Genomic DNA, 20,934 nt, shown 5'->3' on the forward strand with positions numbered 1-20,934 from the left:
TAAAGGAGAATATGGCAGCACTTCAAGTCTACAGGAAGCTTACAGACGAGCACGTCGAGAAAATTAAGAAAATTTTAGACATCACGTTGGACTATTTCAAATTGTTCCAAGCAAGCGTCGATTATTACGAATGTCAGACGATGCTGTGTAAATTGTATAAGATGATATTTATAGATAGCTGTTCATTGCAATGAGCGATATAAAGCCAGTGCACATATTGCTTTTACGTCTTGTGTGGCTGTTATGAGCTCATGAAGCGGCACTATCTTTAACGTAATTCTCTCTCCAATCTCCTTTTCGGCACCACCGAATTTTCCTTGTAAGTCTTTGATGTCAGACTCGCTCATCAGCTTTTTGCAGTAGAAAAACTGAATCTGCTCATCACACGCGCCCGCGCTCATGTATATGCCGCCGTCATAGGTATACAATGGCTTCATATCTTCTCCATTGATCTCGAGTCCGCATTCTTCTTTGAGCTCGCGCTGGGCAGTGAATGACAATTTTCCACCGTCCCCAGCACTATCGTCAGGATCGAACATTCCGGCTGGAATCTCGATGGAATTCATTGACGCGCCCGCCACTCTTGGTTGTATCGTTAATATGACGTTGGCTTTGCCTGTTGAATTCGTTACGTTAGTATCTATACACTTTATTATCAATAGAAAAGCGTACTATCGTCAAAATCAGTTGGATCCTCAGCTTCTGGATTACACGAGGGATAAACCAGCACCAGTATAGCAACGCTCTGGCCTCGAAGAAAGACGACACCGGGCAAGGTTCGCCCATTGTCATCTTCGACGGTCGCCTTTACCTTTAAAAACCCCAGTTTGCTCCTAAAGAACGCGTAGAAGATTAACAATTAGCCATAATATACTCTAATATTGGCAAGACCTACTTCGCTTGGCCAAAAAAGTCTGCACTCTGGATGTCCACCTTTTTAAGTCGATAAAACGTGGGGTCCGTGTTTATCGCTCCACCTTTCACCGGAGTCGATCGCAATGATTGCTGCAGCCGAGTAAACCACCGTACAAATGGCTGAAACTTCTGAACTTGCTCAGCTGCTAGGATCGGCGTGAGATGAGGTGCGATTTCGACTCGCACGGAGTGATAGAGAAATGTTACTGCCGACGAGACTGCTTGCTTTCCAGGTGACGACATTGTGGCGCCAAATGTAAACTTGCGAATTGGACTGACGCGTGGATGTTTGGAAAATATCAATGAGTCAAATTCAGTGACGAAAATATGTGGCCATGATATGGTCTGCATGAGTCGTCGTCGAACGAAATTGGCTCCGATCTACGTCGCGTTGAACACAAGCTATCATTGCTTTCAGCAGCCGCACGCCCTTTTGACACTCATTATAGTGAGCGGGCCGAAGCATCGCTGGCAGAAAATCAGAGCGGTTCTGTCGTACGCACGTCTTAATTGTTATCGTGGCGGTCGCGGGACAGGGATTACAGACATTGGACTGGGGCGAGGCGGCGCAGCGCAAATTGCTGATGAGTGATTTGTCTCTGCAGATGTTTTGGAGAATAGCGAAAGCGACGATGATGAAAGCATCATCAGTGACGATGTCAAAATCTTAGATGATTCAGGCTATCGATGTATTTGACACGAGCCTCTGGTTTTTTTTTCTAGAAAACGACACCAATATCCGAAGGATAGCACGAATGGCACGTTGGTTCTTTGCAATTTCTGCCTCATCTCTCCGCTGCGACCGAGTCTGATATATTATCGGAAATTCATTAACATCAAAAGACGCGCCTGGGCGGTAATACAATCGAAGCATCGATGGTTCTGAAGAGCTGGAGCTGGAGTTGGTCCATTCTCGGGGTAGTGGTGGAGGAGTGTTACTGTATTAGGAGTTTCTATTAGTGTAAATCAGAAAACCTGACTTCACTCGACTTGACTATGCTCGACTTGACTATGCTCGAAATCGACCACAGTCGACATTGACTTCCACTTGACTTCAATTGGGATTCATTGCAAGTAACTTTAGAGTTTGTTTTGTAGGTATGCTTGACCTCGACTTGACTGGGGCTTCCCTTGAATACCGTGATTGTCACCTCTGCGGTTTAGGGTATATTTGATTCACCCAAAGCAACGGCGTCATGATGCAAATCTAACTATATTGTGCTTGTAGTTATGGTGCTCTCTTCGCTGTCGACTTGAAATAGACTTCACGTAGTTGTGGTCACAGTTGACACATGTGGCATTGATTTCTTAGCCTCAACGGGAGTGAAATGGTAAATCCGCACGATTCATTAAGAAATTGCCAAGGAGCAAGCGTGCTTTACGGCAGTTGAGTATACTTGCTAACAAGAAGAGACTGAAATTCAAGCACAATGGAATATAGCGGCTGCATGATTCGTGTCTTACGAAGTGAGAGTTTGGTCAATATGGAGGGTGATTTTGAAAATGACCGAGGCTGTCATCAACATCTCGTTTTCCTTGTCCGCCTGGATCACGATCAAGTATCGCAATTTACCGGCGAATTTACTCATGACGGTTGTATCAACTAAAGTCACATTGTGATAGAATGGTTTTTAATTACTTCACACTGACAATTATCTACATCTTGTTTATTTTCATTCCATTATTCAGTCTTCCTATTGCAATAGTTACAGTTCTGATCCACATCCACCTGGACGAAAGCAACAGATCGATCCGCCGTGGCATCTTTTAAAAGTCGTGTTGCATTTCCTTCTCTTATTCCTCGCCACAAGTCTAATCGTCTTGTACGCTAGCCTGGTAATCAGTCTCTCACATTTTCGCAACTGCTCATCTCATGATCGGATGCCAGAAGCTTTGCGCACAAGTCTGGTCCCGCAACCAGATGACACAGAATTATTTGCGTCAGTCAGGCCTGTCGATGGACATACTATCACTTTCGCGTCAACCACATATTGCACGGTCGATCCTGTTATAAATGCCGCAGCTGGAGTGACAGAGGAGACCTTCAGAGGCAGACTCCAAGGCGGCACCAAGCATCCAGGCTGGGCTAATGTCAACCGAGTCGGCCAGAGTCCGACATCGGTGCCCATGCAAAACCAGTATTGAACGAGTTCATACACGCTGCGGCAGCGCGGGAACGCGTGATATACGAACACTAGAGCCCCGAAAGACAAAGACGATTTATTTGCAATTACTGAGTGAGACACTAAATCTGTGAAAGGGCCGCTAGGAGAAGGACGAAGACACAAACTGATGTTGTAATATATAATTTTATATATCTATATATATTTATATAGGTGAAATTCTGAATGTATTCTATAGTGAGTGTCTTTCGAATATTACTCTAGATCACTTACGACATGCGTTCATATACTCTAACTTTCAGGGTAAGTGCAACGTTGGCAGTGAGTGGGAGAAGTTTGTGGCACTAGTTGGGCACCAAGCGCACAAATTGTAATCAAAGTCAAACAATGTTAGTCCATATATATACATGGTCCGAGATTCTTCACAGCCTGAGTGAATTGACAAATCATAAAAAAGACCTGGGCTAGGTTCTTTCGATGGAGGGGAATCGAGGCGTTGACACAAAGCTCATGGGACCACAGCATCACCGGCCGGGCCGGCGACCGTTGCGTTTACACTTCCGAAAGTAGTAGCAAGATACCGGGCGTCTCGTGCTTTGCGGCATCAAGCCTCTCATTGAGCAATCAATCTTCGTTCGTCAATCCTACACAAACCGCGAGACAGATCAGGACAGCGACAACTTCTACCTTCGTTAAGCGAACTTGCCGAAGTTTCAGTTCCGGAATTGGCAGGCAAGCCGCGCCTTGCGTATGAACCCCGACCCTGTAAAATGCATGCCAGATTTTATAACTACTATCAGTGGACACGATCCTACCGGCTTTTCCTCTACTTTGCGTAGAGCCTGGCCCATCCATACGGAAGATGGCCGCGTGTACTGCGCTGCCGCTTGCTGGATTTTCTGAAAATGACGAATGGATCTACTGGGGAACTGGCTGCTGTTTGCCATTGACGCGCCGACAGAAAATGATGATGTCATTGCAATGAGGCGAAACGCATCGTCGAGATCCCCGCGAACGGGGAGCGTCCACCAAGGTAAACCTAGGCTCTTTATAACAAACACCTTTCGCACTTCTCGTAGCATCTCGATTCTGCAGGGCTCTTCGTGACTTCCTGTCTAAGTTCAACTTGCCACAGATCGACAGTCAAATGGATGACTCGCGCTCTGGACTGAAGCAGGTAACCTGTAATTACGTCAGTTCTGTGTATCTACTCCATATAGGGCCCTCTAATAGTATGCGTAGAGTAATAACCTGAATGACTATCAAAGACCATAAATAATACCGTAGAGACAGTAGGATATAAGGCCCAAATCTGAATGCACTTGAAGCCGTATGTCTTGGCAAATTTAGAATAGGTCGCCGAAGAAGTAGCATTATAAAAACCGCCGTGACCGCCCGCTCCGTGCGCATCACAATCTACTGGCAATCCTCCGCAGCGCCTAGTAGAGCATTATCTAAACAACTTTCTGGCGTTCCAAGAATCGTTTACAACGGACATACAATATGGTTCATTTAGGTCCCAAGAAGCCACCATCCCGCAAGGTAAGCGACACTATTATATGTTGGAATCCGTTCGCAGCGCACTGACGTCGTAACAAGGGTTCCATGGCAGACGTTCCTCGCGATCTTTTGGAACAAATTTCACAGTTGGAGACTCTCTTTACTATTGATACTCAGAAGCTGAATATCATTGTTGATCACTTCATCAAGGAGTTGGAGAAGGGTCGGTGTGTTTTTATCTGGCTGATTCTTTCGGTTCGCGCTAACTCGCTCTGAAGGTCTGTCCAAGGAGGGCGGCAGTATAGTATGCTAACATGGTGTTTAATATTTGAGTTCGTTACGAGGACTAACTGTGAAAGCCTATGATCCCTACCTGGGTCATGACCATGCCTGACGGTAAGGAAAAGGGCACGTATCTCGCTCTCGACGTATGAGTCTTGAAATTCTTTCCACTCGCTTGCAGCAGCTAGCGCTAACAATGGTAGATGGGGGGCACTAATCTCCGAGTTTGCGAGGTCGAGCTCCTTGGAAATCGCGATTTCGATATCACTCAGTCCAAGTATCACATGCCTCCGGAAATGAAGACCGGATCTTCCGAACAATTGTGGGACTACATTGCCGACTGCCTCCAGGCATTCCTGCAATCGCATCATCCTAATGGAGCTGGCGAAGAGCTTTCATTGGGATTCACGTTCAGTTATCCTTGCTCGTCTGTATAATGCGGAGTATTCGACGGTGGTACCAACTCCTAACTGAATCTTAGGCAAACCGCGATCCACAATGGCGTTCTGCAGCGCTGGACTAAGGGTTTCGATATCGACAATGTGGAGGGCCACGACGTCCAGCCCATGTTGGAGGCTGCGCTCAAGCGGAAAAATGTTCCCATTACAGTTACTGCCCTAATCAACGACACTACAGGAACTATGGTTGCTTCGAATTACACGGATCCCGAGACTCAGATGGGTGTCATCTTCGGGACTGGCTGTAATGGTATGCTAGGCGAAAATGTTGCGACGTGAGAAGAAAGGCTAACAGACTAAGCCGCATATTTCGATGTTGTTAAAAATATCCCGAAGCTCGAGGGTCTCATTGACCTCGATCCGGAGACTCCGATGGCGATCAATTGCGAGTGGGGCGCGTTTGATAACGAGCATGTGGTTCTCCCGCGTACCAAATATGATGTCCAAATCGATGAGGATTCCCCACGCCCAAATCAGCAGGCGTTCGAGAAGATGATTGCTGGTCTGTACCTTGGTGAGATCCATCGACTTGTCATGCTGGACCTCCATGAGCAGGGCTTTATTTTTGAGAACCAGAATGTAGAGGGTTTGAAGAAGTCGTACTCCATCGACGCGTCTCTGCTCTCGCAAATTGAAGAAGATCCCTTCGAAAATTTGACCGAGGTTGAGGATCTGTTTATGTCGCGATTCAGTATCCAGACGACGGAGCCAGAACGTAAGCTACTCCGACGGTTGGCAGAATTGATTGGTACCCGATCTGCTCGCTTATCGGCTGCCGGTGTTGCAGCGATCTGCAAGAAGATGGGAATTGAAAAGTGCCATGTCGGTGCGGACGGTTCCGTGTTCAACAAATATCCTCACTTCCAAGAAAGAGGCGCGCAGGCGTTGGCGGACATATTTGGGTGGAAGGACATACCACCCGCGGATCATCCGATCAAAGTCCAGCCAGCTGAGGATGGTAGCGGTGTTGGCGCGGCGTTGATCGCGGCGTTGACATTGAAGAGAATGAAGGAGGGGTTGCCGGTGGGTATGAAACCGGAGATTATTGAAAAGCTGGCGCTGGAGCATAAGTAGACTGTATAATAGCAGAGAGGATCACCTTGCGTTGGTTGGCGAGAGCCGAATAACGAGAAATTTATATTGATTCGCTTCATATTGTTTGGCATATGTCGTAGTCAACGAACGAAAGAACGATCGATTGCTTGCCTCCGAGCCGTGACAATCACATCTAGATATTTAAACAACGGCGACCTTACAAGTATCATCCACACTTTGCTCAGTTGGTTGGCTGACTAGGAAAAGCTTCATTTAGCTGAGTAGTTCGTCAAATTGGCCATTAGCGACAAGATGGCTAATATGGCGGAAGATAATGGAAAAAGGTGCTCGTGTAGGTGTACACATAAACTATGTATTTTATTCAATAGTATTAGGAATAATATATCGTATTTAGCCACAGTCGGCAACCGAGGTGGAATACAGTTCACTTTGCGACGACGGGCAAAGACATAACTAAAGTCTAATTACGGCAATATTGACACTGGGTCACGTATGCCATGACACTGACTTCACCTCAGGCGATTGAAGGCCGAGCCAGCGAAATATAAGTGGTGGAGAGCGAGCGGCACAGTATTGGAACGTTACTAAAATACCTTCACGCAATTAGCCCAGACAGTTGAGAATTAAGCTCGTGGGTAAGGGCAAGAGAATCAAGATGAAGTTTGCACACAGGCGTGTTGTCGGTGAAATACGGCATAAGTTAGGGAGCTATTGTGGCACGAGCACGTGGGAGATGCCAGACTGTGACGTACGCGGGATACTCCAGAAATGGCGGAGACTTGGGCACAGGCTCTTATTAAATTTGCACGCCATAACGTTAATGCGGCGCACTATTCCGGAAACGGAAAGGTGACAGGCTGATGGTTCAAGGGGATTGCTGCGTAAGAGGATAGCCCTGACCCTATGGCGGACGTTACTATCCGGCGATTCCCACCCGTGCGGATCGTTCGCAAATTTGGGAAATCGGAGTCCACTGGATGTGGCCGGCCCCTCGGCCGCCCCGTCGAAGGTCGATAACGTCGCTATAATCGAGTTGATCATTTCAAGAGTCCGTGGTGGTCACGGTTCTCGGTGCCCAAGCAACAGCCAGCAGCTAAGTGCGTGTTATCTGGTGTTAAGACAGCGGTTCAGCATCAGCAAGGAGAGAGTGCGGCGCTGGTCGATTGTTAGTATTTTGCTCCCGTGTTCATGCTCATGATATCGTCTCTGCCGCACCCCAGATTATCGCTCAGATGGTCGGATCAAGCTGTCTGCTGTTCTGGGGCGCATATTTGCGCCTCTGACCTAACCACAAATTGCACGTGCTAGAAAAGTGGCTAGCAACAACACTAACAGCGTTCGTGAGGCTGAGTAAGCAAGTTACCTGCAGCTGATCCATCGCCCGGGCAACAAGAACAAGCAACATAGGCCACCAACTACAGCGTGACGCGTTGCTCTTGCGGAGACGCTAAGCCACATTAGGCATAGTGGCATAAGTTACTTACCGCTTTCTAAGTGAATCGTCACATTCATCACCCGGGCCTAGACCCGCGCCCTCGCTCACCTAGTAGACGTGGTACAACTGTTACCGCGCCTGGGAGCAAGTACCCGTCCTAAGAATGTTGCCCTAACCCTATCAATTGCTAAAGTTCAGCAGCATCTGCGCGGACGTTTCGCGACCATTTTGCTCTCGCGCCTAAGTTCTCTTCATTTTCACCTCGCCTCACTCCTGCTCATCAATTCTCCTCCGCTTCCTTTTGTTGTCTTCTTTGCCAACTCTACTCCTTCCATCTTCCTTGGGCGTTAATTTCTTCGGAAATAGTCGTTTCTCTCTTTTAATTTCTATTTATCCTCGCTCTCGTCGTCCAGTCTTTGATTCGATCCGACCTTGTCCAGTACTTTGATCGGTATATTGGATTCGTCGCAATTTTCCCAGTCCTCATTAGCGCATTTTGCCCCCCATTCAACAATTCACAACATCCTATTGATCTCATCGAAATTGCCTACTGCAAGTCGTCGGCCGCCATCAGATTTATTGTTTTTTCAACAGTTCGAACTATACATCTTCATTCGGCCGGATCCGAGCGTCGGTTCTGCGCGGTCTCTCAAACAGCTTTCGAGTCTACACATAATCGTTTCCATTGAAGGCGCGTTTATATATCAGTCCCTGCATCACTCCTACATCCCTGCAATCTCCATTTCGACTTGATTGTGAATTAATCTCCTTACGCTGCCACAGTTACCGTATATCCGCCGTCTCAGCGCTTCCAAAGCCGCCATCAAGTCTGCCTGCGAGACCGACCTGGCCAGCACTTCAGATCGCAAATTAGAAGCGTTATATTTTTATTATTTGCTCCAAAGGCCCGCAAAAATATTGAAATAACTGGTAAGTTGCGCATCCTAACCCTATGCCTTCCATTCTTCAACCCCAACCCATACGTCAAATCCTTCGGCTCATCGCGACTCACAATTGCTAACCTAACCCTGCAGTTTCGCCGCACACTTTTCGAGTTTCTCAGATACACCATCATATATCTCCCAGTTTATGTCTACAATTGCAAACTGCGCGCGTAATTGTTTGACTCTAGAGCTTTGAATTACATTGAATGACTAAGGTTTGTTTTTAATTTGCTTTGTCGCGTTCCAACGAGTGCTAACACGGCGGGCCTAGAATGCCATCACCTGGGATAACAACTATAGGGCACATGCCAGCTCCATCATTTTCTCCCGAACTGGCACCATACCAACCTTTGTCGCCTCCTGATAATGCACAACCGCCGTTATCAGTGAGCGCGAGTAATGGAGGCAGTAGTACGTCGTCGCCGTCTACCAGCGCGTCATTTCCCTTACGTGTTAAAAACTTACCAAGAGACCTATCAAGGAGGGAGTTCAGTCTGATCTTCACGTTTGCGAAAGATTACATTACGAGCGAGTTGGTCCATGCACCGCAGGATGACTATGTCGGCGGGTCATCACTAATTGGAATAGCGTATTTTAAAAGCTACAGTGCGACCGTTGAAGCGCATGATGTATTAGACTCGCGGTCAGACTTGTTTTGTGATCAATTCAATGCAGCAAGCTCGCCAGGCTCAGGCCCAACGAGCAATGGCGCTAGCACCACAGGCACAACTTCGTCCGCTTCGTCACCGCATTACTACCCGCCCCTTAAATGTGAGTTTCCAGAGTTGAAGCTGCAGTCTACGTTGTCGTCGTCGTTTGATCAGCATCATCTGCCGCATCACTCTTCCGTTTCAGGTCCACCGTCGCACCACGCATATTCACAGCTGCCTGCCACGTCTGGCGTCTCAGCGTCGGTCGCGTCGGTCGCGCCGTTTGCCTCGGCTGTCTCGTCGTTTTCTGGACTTACGGGATTGTCATCTCTTGCTGGGCCTCCTGCACCGTCAGCATCTGCTGGAAAGTCATCGTCGCGCTTTAACTTCCCGTTCGAGCCGCTTTCGCCGACGTCATCAGCGGCCGTTCCGCCTGTGCCAGAACCGGAATACTATCAGGATCTCAACATGTTTTCACCCTCATCTACTTCGCCGCGAGGGACATTTTCGTCTGGACCTGGGGAATTGCAACGAGTTAGTGGAAAGTCTATGTTGCTAGAGTCGGCTGGTCGTGATAATGAAGAGTACGAAGACATCGTGAAGGATCCGTTGTCATGGATGCGAGCAAATGGCGCCCCGATCTCACCACAAATTCCAGGTCAGCCTCCTCAAGCGTCACCACCGGTTCCACAGCAGCAGCAGCAGCAGTGGCAACAGCCTGACCGTGTACGACGCAATACGGGCGCGTCTGTGGTTCCCACTCGTGCTTTCAGTAATCTCTCATTGAATCCAAGCCAGCCGCCAGCATTTCCGGCTCCAGGTGCTGCACCGGCGACTCCAAGCTCGACACTAACACCAGCTGGATCGAATGCAACATCGGCGGCGGCACAGTCAGCTACTCCGCAAGGTGCTGGTGCTCCGCCAACTTCGTCTCTCCATGCACTGCAGAACGGAGGGCGGGTGCTACCACCGGCAAACCCAGCCGACCAGAATCCGCCGTGTAATACGTTGTATGTTGGCAACTTGCCTATGAACACCTCCGAGGATGAGCTGAAGGCGCTATTCAGTCGGCAACGTGGTTATAAGCGTCTCTGTTTCCGCACCAAAATGAACGGACCAATGTGCTTTGTCGAGTTCGAGGACGTGGCGTATGCTACACGGGCATTGACTGAGCTGTATGGCCGTGGATTGTCGAATAGTGTCAAGGGTGGAATTCGTCTCTCGTTTTCCAAGAATCCGCTTGGGGTGCGGTCGAATAGTAATAATAGCGGCAGTGGTGGTAATTCTGGCGGTACTGGTCAAGGCAATGGTGGGTCAGCTCCAAATGGAAATCTATATCCTCAGCACCACCATCAACACTCGCAAGGACAATCACAACCTCCATCTGGTGCGCCTGGCCAGTTGGGTGGTATGGCCGGTTTACCTATGACATCAATCATACCTGCCCAAGGAGTACATCCGTCTCAACAAGTGCCGCAGCAGCAGGCGTCTGCCCAAGTACATCCGTCACCACACCAGACTTCGCAAATGCATCTGCAGTCGTCACAACAGCAACAAGTCCAACAGCCGCAGCCTATAAATTTGGGTGGCGGTATGGGCATTGGTATGGGTATTGGCACCGGCGTTTAATTTTCTCATTATGGGTCGCATGGGATTCATTCAGCGGATATTTATTCATCAACATGGTCATTGTTTTTTGTTTTTGATCATCAATACGGCGCGAATTATTAGTGATGCAAATAAAAATGTATGTTTTGGGTCTCGTTTTTACAAGTCATAAGGTTTTATTTTGTCACATCTTGAAGTTTTTACTTAGTTGTGTGCGTGTCGGCATTAGTAGATATACGATAAGGCAGAAGTGAGAATACTGTCATAGTTTTTGTCGTCTTCTACATTCCTTTGCTTTTGTTTCGATAACTTGATTTTAAGCACTATTTGTTGAGTCTGGCGTGATCGGTGTTCTACTATTACATCTTTGTTCTTGCTTTGCTATAAGTTACATATATTTGGCTTTGGCTTAAATCGTCGGATGGTTATCATGAAATCGAGGCATTTCGCTACGCGTGTTGGAGAGAGAGTATACTTACATTGGAGTATTGGACTCATTACCTGCGTCGGTTGTGTTTGTATTATGTTATGGTCAATCATTTTGTGCATACTTCGAGGTTGGAGTGAGTGCTTTTTTGCGTTCCATATTTTGCTATTGTTTATTAAGTGTATTGTATACATATATATTACATTATAGTCCATAGGTAGCATCGATAAAATTGTAAGGAAAAGACGCCATCTAAATGCCGGTCATGTTATCGCAACATTTTGGCGGATGTTCGTCCTAGTCCATCCCTTGAGTAATAATCCATGCGGTAGCCCTCACCCCGTCCGCTGACAACGTCCTCCAATGCACTCCACATTTCAGTGTCTCCGAATGCGATGCATGCCTCGTAAGGGGTTAACAGGGGCTTGGCGAACGCATATCCCCAATCGATCGACAGTCGGGGACAGGCGATCTGCACGAAGGCATCCAAATGCTCGAATTCAGCTAGCTTTTGCGGAAATATCTCCGATAATAAGAGCAACGTATAGTCGATTCCACGGTTGGCTAAGTATTCTCGAATCTTGTCGAATGTTGCGTAATTTCCTTGACGCCCAAGTGTTCCGAGAATCACCCCAACACGCCTCGCGGATTTGGCAACTTGTAAGGCATCGCTCCTGACGTGTAACATTTCATCATGCTCATATTTCTCATGGGTGAATTTTCGTGAATAAGGATCGTATCTGTAAGCTGCAATGCCTGGGTTCTGTATCATCGCTGCTTCAAGATGGAATCTACCGTCACCTACATAGACGATTGCGTCTGTAGCAGATGGATCTATCCGTGGAGCTGTGCATCCGAGAATTTCGCCACGGGACAAGGGCGATATCTGTGGAACTTCCAATTCCAAGCCGACATCGTCCGGTGCCGATAAAGCTGCGGTCCGCGCGGCGTGTAAGGCTCCGTTAAACTGGATTGTGCCGATCAGTGTGAGGCGCGTGCCACGGTCGAAGTTCTCTCTTAGAGTGTCGATGAGATGCTGCTCGTTGATGGTAATCGAGACGAAGACGTAAAGTACACGCATCTCGGTCACGTCAACGGGGACTAAACATGAATGCGCATAGTGAATCAGCAAGTCGCAGCCTAGAGCCTTGGCAGTGAAATCATCGATACAGCAGGCGCCGTATGTCACGTCACCCATAATCACACAAGATATTTCATGGCCCGCAAATCGCTCGATGATGTCTGCAATCACGCAGGAAAAAATGAGAAGTCCTTCGGGCATCTGCAATGCGATGCGGGTATATTTATGTCGTCGGATGTTCCATATGCACTTGTGTACTTCAAAGTCATAGTTCGGCGGTAGCAATGAGGTAATAGCAAGATTAAGATCTTGGTCGTCGAGAATTTCTGGTGGAATTTGGTTGAGGAGGGGCACTTTTGACTTGCGCGGTGTCCTTATGGCTACTTTCTCGCTTTAGTAGTCATTGGAAGCAAAAGAAAAGCGATGCACCTACTCTGGGCCTGCTTTGAACCGCCTGGATTGACTCTACCTTTGCGGCCCACGAATCGCCGCTGGATCGGTAGTTCATCCGATGGCGTTGAGCCAGCCGCCTGTATTCGTAGCTCGACTGAAGTCATGCTACACACGTAATATTATACTCACTGGGAGCCGAAAGTGATCCGCAGACAAAAAGTTTTCAATAGATCGTTGCCGAGATCAGTACGATAATGGGAACAACTTTCGATTTGTGAATTACTGCCCCCCAGACAGGGTAACTCCGAAGAACTGACTTTAAGGAGTGCCGCGAGTGCTAATATTTCCAAGTGTAAGCACCTCGTTCTACAGCCTTTCATTTAACAAACTGGTATAAACGCTTGAAGACTCGCGAAATTTCTCATTACAGTTCACGGTCGGGTGGTTACATGATGCTATCGAGAAGGTGAAGCCCGCAGGTCCGGCAAAATGGGGTCAAATGGCGGTCCTGTAAGCTTTATTTTTAGTTCTCCATGCGTCTTGATGCCAATCGCTTCTAGCTACGACGAGTAATGCGTAGAGAACGGCAGAGCTTCCCGCGATGCCGCCGCAATTCGACGGCGATTGAATCAATTGGTCAGCTTTCCCAAGCCGACTGCGAAACCCAACTCAAAGCCTGAAGTTTTCCCATCTTCGGCTACACTATCTGGGCCGGTGGAATACTTGTCTTCGTGACTTCCAGTAGAAACTCGAGACCATGACGAATAACACACTGATGTCACAATTCCAATACTCTTTGCAGATTGAACTGTGTTATTGATAAATTCGATAATGCTAAACCAGTCCCAATGCAACATCAGCATCAAGAGACCTTTCCGACGGGGGCGCTTCCTCATGGACGGACACTTTGTCGCGCATGTTGGAAGCCGCAATCTAAAACAGAGTTGCAAACTGTCAGCGCTGTCGTCAACATGAATGCCTTCTCAAAAGAGGAATCATGTAGTGTCTGCCACGGACTCTTGTTGAGGGGAACAGGCGGGTGACATAAAAACGTCTGCTTCTCATATTGGAGGAATGAACGAGAAGATAATTGCGATCATAACCGCATCATTCTCTTCTTCTTGATCAAAGAGGACTCTTCTGTATCTGTTGTAACACATTAACTACCGTTCTGGTTTAATTCGAGCAGATAGGCTGATAAAACCGATGAATAAGTATAAGTAACAGCACTATGGAAGTGGGGGACAGCAGTGCATGATGCATCGTCATCCGCAATATTACTGGTATTTCCGATCTTAATGACCATTTCTCCCTGTAAGTTTCAATCAAAATCTGGAAAAGCGCGGCGCCGCGGTACTTTCAGGCAGACGTCCTCAGCATCACATATACAGTGCTCACGAGGTCACCTTGGCACCTAGTCCTCTGTTCCCAGTAGCAGACTCACTTCATGGCAGTGATCCGCAGTAGACATCACTTGCTGACTACGTTGGCTTCGCTCCACTTCGCATCCGCTAACATCTGAGTGTGCTCGGGAGATATTTACAAGAAACTGGATTTGGATTGCATATGCAAATGATTTTGTGTGCGCGACGCGTGCTACTTGTGCGTTTGCTCTATGTATGATCATCTGAAGGTCAGACTTCCATGCCTCATCGATCTCAGCTTCCTCTCCAGTAGCTCCGTTCGCAATCAAGTTCTATCGCTTTCGCAGCTTTGCACTATTCTCAGTAATACATGGACCGCAAAAGAATTTGGGTCCGGCGGCCCAATGGCGCTGCCACTACAGTCCTTGTCTCAGCATCTGACATAGTGGACGACTTGAAAACAGCACTAATCGGCAAGTACGCTACCTCTCTAGGGAGAACCCATGACGCTCCTGACATATCAATCCGTATGCCACATGCTAGCACACCATCCGGACAGCACTCACCGCACGGAAGACGGAAGCGAAGAGGCGACACCGTCAGGCGCGAGCTGGCAGCGGCTCTGGATCCTCATGTTGTGTCGCAGCAGCATGCGCACCAGCCTGCAAGCTCAAGTGAGGAAGATGATCGCATTCTGCAACCGGACGAAGTTGTATTTGCACTTCTCGACAAATTCTTTCCAAGCGGTATGAGTATGCAGGATGCATTTCTGGTTGAAGTTCCTGATGATATTATGCCCGTGCCATCTCACAATAGAGTCCCCATCGCTGGTGTGCTGACGCCTCAAGAAGGGGTCATTTCAGATGACGAGATTGAATTTTTGAGAGGGCACATTCCAGATATATTTCACGCGCAATCCACACAGTCATTGCCTGATGAGGCGACGTATCATCTACAGAGCAACCGGCATGGCTTGGAAGTATTGGATCAACAGCAACGTGCATCTAGCGCGGACCCGTATGGTGCGCATTCATATTTGCTTCAGCAAGGTCCTTTTCGGCAATCCCACGGCCATGTCCATCGCAAGCAGCCGGGAAGCTCCGCAAGCGGCAGGTCTGGTGCAAGTGGTTCCGTCAGCATACCAGTTGTTGTGTCCTCGACGATGATACCTCAGATTAGTACGCAACCCCCATCGCATCCTGGACCATCTCGGCCGCAGCCGCAGCCGATCCAGCAGCATGTTGATGCACACACCCTTCACTCAGCTAGCACGCGCGGCGTTGTTGATGACGAGGGACGAGTTGGCCGAGCGCGATCGCCGCATCGAACAGCGTCACCTCATCCACATCCGCTGTCACATAATCACCCGCATTCCCATTCACATTCAGGTACAGTGACACCTACGCAGCAGACGCAGGCTCAAAGTCATGTAAATGTCAAATCGCCATTGCAAAATGTTACGCGGTACGAAGGCGACAGTGCATTATCTGCTGCGAGAGACTCATCCGACGTTGAAAGAGAGAGAACAGTTTCGCCAATCAACACCAATATCAAAGAATCTAAGGCCGACACGCCAGAGAAGAAAGATAATCCGGACGACAAATCAGTAAACGGAACTGGCTTGAAGGAGAAGAGCTCACGGCAACGAGAAAAGGCATCGCAACAGCTATCACTTGGCAGCGGATTGCTATTCGACGGAGTAGTTCCACCGGTAAAGGTGCTCATTGTCGAGGATAATATTATTAACCAGAAAATTCTGGAGACATTCATGCGAAAACGACGGATTCGGTCAGGCGTCGCTAAGAACGGTAAAGAAGCGATTGAGAAGTGGCGCGAGGGTGGGTACCACTTGGTGCTAATGGATATCCAATTGCCTGTCTTGTCCGGTATCGAGGCGACGAAAGAAATCAGACGGTTAGAACGGCGGAATAGGATTGGAGTGTTTGTGGATGAGGATGCTGGAAATATTAAGGAAGAAGATGTGCTGCCACCCCACCGATTTAAGAGTCCTGTTATTATCGTTGCCCTAACTGCGAGCTCGCTGGATAGTGATCGGCGGGAAGCATTGGCAGCTGGATGCAATGATTTTTTGACAAAGCCGGTGAACTTGGTTTGGCTAGAGCGGAAGATCACGGAGGTACGTTTAATCTTTTTTATTTACTTTGGATTACAAGTGCTGATGACTGCAGTGGGGGTGCATGCAAGCATTAATTGATTTTGAAGGATGGCGATCATGGAAGGGAAGCGATGATGCGGAAAAAGATGCGACTGGTTCTTCTACATCAAATTCACGGACGTCCCGCCGACCGAAGGCAGTGATACGTTCCAAGTAGTTGATTGTTCTCTATTTGTACAGTAGAAGATAAGAGGTATAGCATATTTATTGGCTCCAATTTATGGCATATTGATGACTGGTGTGATGAATATCTTGGTAATCTTGTTGGTAATCTTGTCGTGCCATTGTTGTCACTTTTTGAGGACTAGCTGCGCTGTGCGTGATCCTCGCCCCTGTCAGGACTGTAACCTGATCGCCATATGTTAGACGAACTCACCCGCAAAATAAACAAATGTCGTTGGGTAAGGGCAAATATTGTGCAAGTGCAACAATGCTTTTATAGATAGAGCCCGGACGGAGCCAAGACGTGGCGAGGGAGGGTACAAGTGCGAAAAGGCAGTGGGTACCTGCAAGTTTCGTCATTGCACGGGATGAAAGTTCGTGGGTCGTCCCCACGCTAGAGTCAGAACCAGAGTTTTGAGCTGGCCGCTTTTGCGACACGCTTCTCGCATGCTACCTTCCGCACTCGTGTGTCTGTGCTTGAAAAAGTACTCTCCCACTCGTGCTCTTCTATTATTGCCGTTCACCACCATTCTCACAAGGTCCCGAATACACACAAGCCGACCCATGACGTCGAGCACCGCGAAAACATCAACCACAGTCCCGGAGACAACGTCTGTCACGTTGCCCAAGCCGTCGCCCAAGATCGCGGGTCAGGCTAAGGACGTGTGGACGATCGTGAATGAGGCTGCGGCTGAAGCGCAGGCTTCGCTGCCGTTCCCGGTCCTCAACCTCGGCCAGGGATTCTTCTCCTATAATCCTCCGGACTTCGCGATCCATGCCGCCCAGGACGCGCTTAACGACGTATCCTGTAACCAATACTCGCATACTAAAGGCCGACCGTCTTTACGTAAAGCTCTTGCTGCCGCTTACGAGCCGTCGTTCGGTCGCAAGATCAACTGGGAAACCGAGGTCGTCGTTACTAGTGGAGCCAACGAAGGCATGTTCTCTGCATTCACTGCTTTCCTCAGCGACGGCGATGAGGTCGTCGTTTTCGAGCCATTCTTCGACCAGTATATCTCCAATATCCAACTCCCCGGTGGGAAGGTTGTCTATGTGCCTCTCGTGTCGCCACCCGACAACGACGTCCGCACTGTCTCCTCGTCCGAGTGGAAGGTTGATTTTGAAGACTTGCAGTCCAAAATATCACCACGCACAAAGATGATCGTTGTCAACTCACCCCACAATCCGGTCGGAAAAGTCTTCTCGCGCGAAGAGCTCGAAAAGATTGGCCAGATTGCTGTCGAGAACAACATCATTGTCCTATCTGACGAAGTTGTATGTCTGTAACTTCTGTCACAGGCGTCTATGCTAACATTGAACAGTACGACCGCCTCTACTACAAACCATTCACCCGTATGGCGACTCTGTCGCCTGAACTCCAGCAGCTGACCCTCACCGTGGGGTCCGCCGGAAAGACATTCAGTGCCACAGGCTGGCGGGTTGGCTGGCTGATTGGCGATGCTGAGCTCATCAAGTACGTCTCCGCCGCGCACACCAGAGTACGTACGACAGCCAGTTACGTTTACCATGATGTCTTTCTAACGTCGGTAGATCTGCTTTGCCGTGAACAGTCCACTTCAAGAGGCGACTGCTGTCGCTTTGCAGGTGGCCGCAAAGCCAGAGAATACATTCTTTGTGGACCACGTCGAAGCTTATAAGCAAAAGTTTATGAATTTTAACCGAATCTGGGACGAGCTAGGCCTCCCGTATACTGACCCTGAAGGCGGCTATTTCGTTCTTGTGAACTTTTCTAAGGTCAAGATTCCAGACGACTACCAGTTTCCAGAAGATGTCACTGTTGGCCGTGCCAAAGATTTCCAAATAGCTTATTGGCTTATCAAAGAGATCGGTGTCGTCACCATTCCACCGACTGAGTTCTACCTACCGGAACACGCGCATCTTGCAGAAAAGTATCTCCGGTTCGCCGTCTGCAAAACGGATGATTACCTTGAGCAAGCTGTCGAAAGATTGCGATTGCTGAAACCTTATATTCAGCATTAGCACTCGTTGAATTTGATCAGGGTAGTAATCTGGTGCATTATGCATAAGTCTTGTCTCCTAAAAGTTTTTTAATGTAATTGTAATTGGTCTAGCGCATCGGTAGTTCGCTGGCGTTGTATATAGATATTCGGATATTTTCTTGTTTGGCATTTAGACCAAGCTGAGTAATAAATTGTGAGGCGGTTCTCAGTATGTCGACGTCAAGATCAATTAGACACTTGTATACGCATCTGCTATCGTACAACTACTGGACCAAACTCTCTGGAATTCCCAAGACTATCCCGGTCTGGCTGGATACCCATCGGTACATGTGCTTTGTCGAATATCGTTCCGTGGTAGTTGTGAGTGGAGTATCCAAGTCGTCATCCGCTGCAGGAGTTCCAGGACTAACAATTGCGCTTCTTAGTTTGCCTTTCCGTTTAGGGGCTTGCTTTTTCAGCAGCCTATTAATTGTGTCCATCTGTTGACACAGTTAGTGCCTGTCGCAACGAGCAAGCATTTACATGCAATACCTTCTCTTCCTCCCGTCGTTTCTCAGATAAATTCTTTCGCCTTCGAGCAGTTTCTGTACGTCGGAGCATGAGTTCATCCTCAGTAAAAATTCTCTTCTTTGTTCCCTCTTAGACACGGTTAGCATAAGCTTAGATTCTGATAGTTGTTACCATACCATTCGGTAATTCTTGCAATTCCAATGTTTCATCCATCAATCGTGCTCTTTGCCGTCCTGTCAGTCGGGAATAGTCGATTGCGTTATAATCGGTTTCTAAGTCATTGTCTTGATCCTCGTCCGCTCCTTCGCTGTAATGTAAAACCATGTCACTAGCCTCGCTCTCAATATCCGAGGTCGTTTTATTAAACGGCCGTTTCGAACCTAGTAAGGATCTCTGCGTGCTCCGCCGTCCAGAGCTTGAACTTGGCACTTGTCGCTTGGATCGATTGTGATAATGCTCATCCCCAGGTGAGGCCTCCACCTCGAATACTTCTTCGTCTTCTTCATCTTCATCTTCATCTTCTCCTACATCATCGTCCTCTTCTTCTTCTGCTTCTTCTTCTTCTTCTTCTTCTTCTTCTTCTTGTTGTTGTTCTTCTTCTTCCTCCTCTTCTTCTTCTTCTTCTTGTTGTGCTTCGTCGTCGTCTTCGACTTCTTCGACTTCTTCGACTTCTTCGACTTCTTCGACTTCTTCGACTTCTTCTTCTTCTTCTTCGTCCGCTCCTTCTTCTTCTTCGTCTTCGTCTTCCTCCTCCTCCTCTTCTTCTTCATCATCGTCATCATCTTCATCCTCTTCTTCTTCTACTTCTTCTTCTTCTTCTTCTTCTTCTTCTTCTGCTACTTCATCATCGTCTTCTTCTTCTCCTCCTCCTTCATCTTCTTCATCTTCATCTTCATCTTCTTCTTCATCATCATCATCTTCTTCCTCCGACCCCTCCCCGACATCCTCCCCGTCCTCCTCCTCTTCTAACGTCAGTGCGGGCTTCTGCTTATTTGGTTCTTCCTCATCGTCCTCTTCTTGCTCTGCCCCTGTGTCTGAGTTCCCTGTAATATCCATCTCTTCTTCCGCTTGGTCTGCATTTTCGTCGATCTCCAAACTTTCCTCGTCGCCCTCATTGCTCTCTTGCTCGTCTTCGTCATCATCGTCATCCTCATCGTCGGCCTCATCATCATCGTCACCGTCACTGTCATCGTCCGACATGCCCTTTAACCTGACGCCTTTCATCTTGGATAGGCTACTCGCATCTTCCTCATAATCCGGATCCTCATCATCTTTCATACCAATTTTATCTTCTTCTTCTTCTTCTTCTTCTTCTTCTTCTTCTTCTTCTTCTTCTTCCACTGAACTTCGCTCTGCGCCATCTTCATCCTCAACGTCATTATTGTCTCCATCCTCGTCATCGGCGTCTTCCTCTTCTTTATCGGATGAGCCTGAGTCCACATTCGCAACACTCTCCACATTCCCATTTACCCGGATACCCTCTTCCTCAAATTCACTTCCTTCGCTGTCCAGCGACTCTTCAAGCTCAGATAAATCTGACGATTCTTCGCAAGCCTTGAGATCAGACCCGGCATGGGAAGAACGTCCATTTGCATTTGTCATCGATGCAACAGACGACATCATGTAAGACAAGGTACTTGTCAAAGAGACGTCTCAAGGAAATAAGCTAATATTAGGTGTGAATTAAAGCCAGATAGTTGTTTGTTACGAGAAGCTATTGTTTGAAGTGAGCATATATTTTTCGAAAGGTACCCGCACCCTCAATGACGTTTGAGCCGCACTCCCACCGGATGTGACATTTGGTTGGTTTCGCAAACTGCCAAGCTGCCAATCAACATGTAGAACAACGAAGCGAGGGCTACTTGTGT

General features: G+C 48.0%; 7 protein-coding genes across 7 annotated transcripts; 4 read left to right on the top strand and 3 right to left on the bottom strand.

Annotated features, from left to right (window-relative positions):
• Positions 1-182: 182 nt before the first annotated feature.
• Positions 183-1,158, bottom strand: V1513DRAFT_460768 (uncharacterized protein; the record flags this gene model as incomplete). Its single annotated transcript, XM_066899860.1, has 3 exons — positions 183-616; positions 673-833; positions 896-1,158. The coding sequence occupies 3 exons, from the start codon at positions 1,156-1,158 to the stop codon at positions 183-185; spliced, it is 858 nt and encodes a 285-aa protein (XP_066751014.1).
• A 3,383-nt stretch (positions 1,159-4,541) lies between these two features.
• V1513DRAFT_433959 (hexokinase-domain-containing protein) lies at positions 4,542-6,352 on the top strand (the record flags this gene model as incomplete). Its single annotated transcript, XM_066896456.1, has 7 exons — positions 4,542-4,580; positions 4,638-4,761; positions 4,817-4,842; positions 4,898-4,966; positions 5,024-5,247; positions 5,302-5,528; positions 5,580-6,352. The coding sequence occupies 7 exons, from the start codon at positions 4,542-4,544 to the stop codon at positions 6,350-6,352; spliced, it is 1,482 nt and encodes a 493-aa protein (XP_066751015.1).
• A 2,630-nt stretch (positions 6,353-8,982) lies between these two features.
• V1513DRAFT_261497 (uncharacterized protein) lies at positions 8,983-11,329 on the top strand (the record flags this gene model as incomplete). The annotated part of the gene is made up of 1 exon (XM_066894515.1): positions 8,983-11,329. One exon carries the CDS (start codon positions 8,986-8,988, stop codon positions 10,990-10,992), a length of 2,007 nt encoding a protein of 668 aa, XP_066751016.1. The 3' UTR covers positions 10,993-11,329.
• Positions 11,330-11,560: 231 nt separating this feature from the next.
• Positions 11,561-13,158, bottom strand: V1513DRAFT_420628 (putative diphthamide synthesis protein-domain-containing protein). Its single transcript, XM_066895942.1, has 2 exons — positions 12,913-13,158; positions 11,561-12,859 (listed from the first exon to the last, which is right to left on the bottom strand). Exons 1-2 carry the CDS (start codon positions 13,034-13,036, stop codon positions 11,667-11,669), a joined length of 1,317 nt encoding a protein of 438 aa, XP_066751017.1. The 5' UTR covers positions 13,037-13,158; the 3' UTR covers positions 11,561-11,666.
• Positions 13,159-14,305: 1,147 nt separating this feature from the next.
• On the top strand, positions 14,306-16,823 carry V1513DRAFT_405758 (uncharacterized protein). Its single transcript, XM_066895617.1, has 2 exons — positions 14,306-16,373; positions 16,426-16,823. Exons 1-2 carry the CDS (start codon positions 14,607-14,609, stop codon positions 16,567-16,569), a joined length of 1,911 nt encoding a protein of 636 aa, XP_066751018.1. The 5' UTR covers positions 14,306-14,606; the 3' UTR covers positions 16,570-16,823.
• Positions 16,824-16,980: 157 nt separating this feature from the next.
• Positions 16,981-18,799, top strand: V1513DRAFT_453010 (pyridoxal phosphate-dependent transferase). The gene is made up of 3 exons (XM_066899190.1): positions 16,981-17,849; positions 17,897-18,073; positions 18,126-18,799. Exons 1-3 carry the CDS (start codon positions 17,022-17,024, stop codon positions 18,573-18,575), a joined length of 1,455 nt encoding a protein of 484 aa, XP_066751019.1. The 5' UTR covers positions 16,981-17,021; the 3' UTR covers positions 18,576-18,799.
• A 20-nt stretch (positions 18,800-18,819) lies between these two features.
• V1513DRAFT_385231 (PAPA-1-like conserved region-domain-containing protein) lies at positions 18,820-20,122 on the bottom strand (the record flags this gene model as incomplete). The annotated part of the gene is made up of 4 exons (XM_066895203.1): positions 18,820-19,035; positions 19,088-19,194; positions 19,243-19,672; positions 19,763-20,122. 4 exons carry the CDS (start codon positions 20,120-20,122, stop codon positions 18,820-18,822), a joined length of 1,113 nt encoding a protein of 370 aa, XP_066751020.1.
• Between the last annotated feature and the right edge of the window lie 812 nt (positions 20,123-20,934).

The sequence above is a fragment of the Lipomyces chichibuensis genome (assembly GCF_038497645.1).
Source record: "Lipomyces chichibuensis strain CBS 12929 unplaced genomic scaffold V1513scaffold_53, whole genome shotgun sequence".
Classification (NCBI taxonomy): Eukaryota; Fungi; Ascomycota; class Lipomycetes; order Lipomycetales; family Lipomycetaceae; genus Lipomyces; species Lipomyces chichibuensis.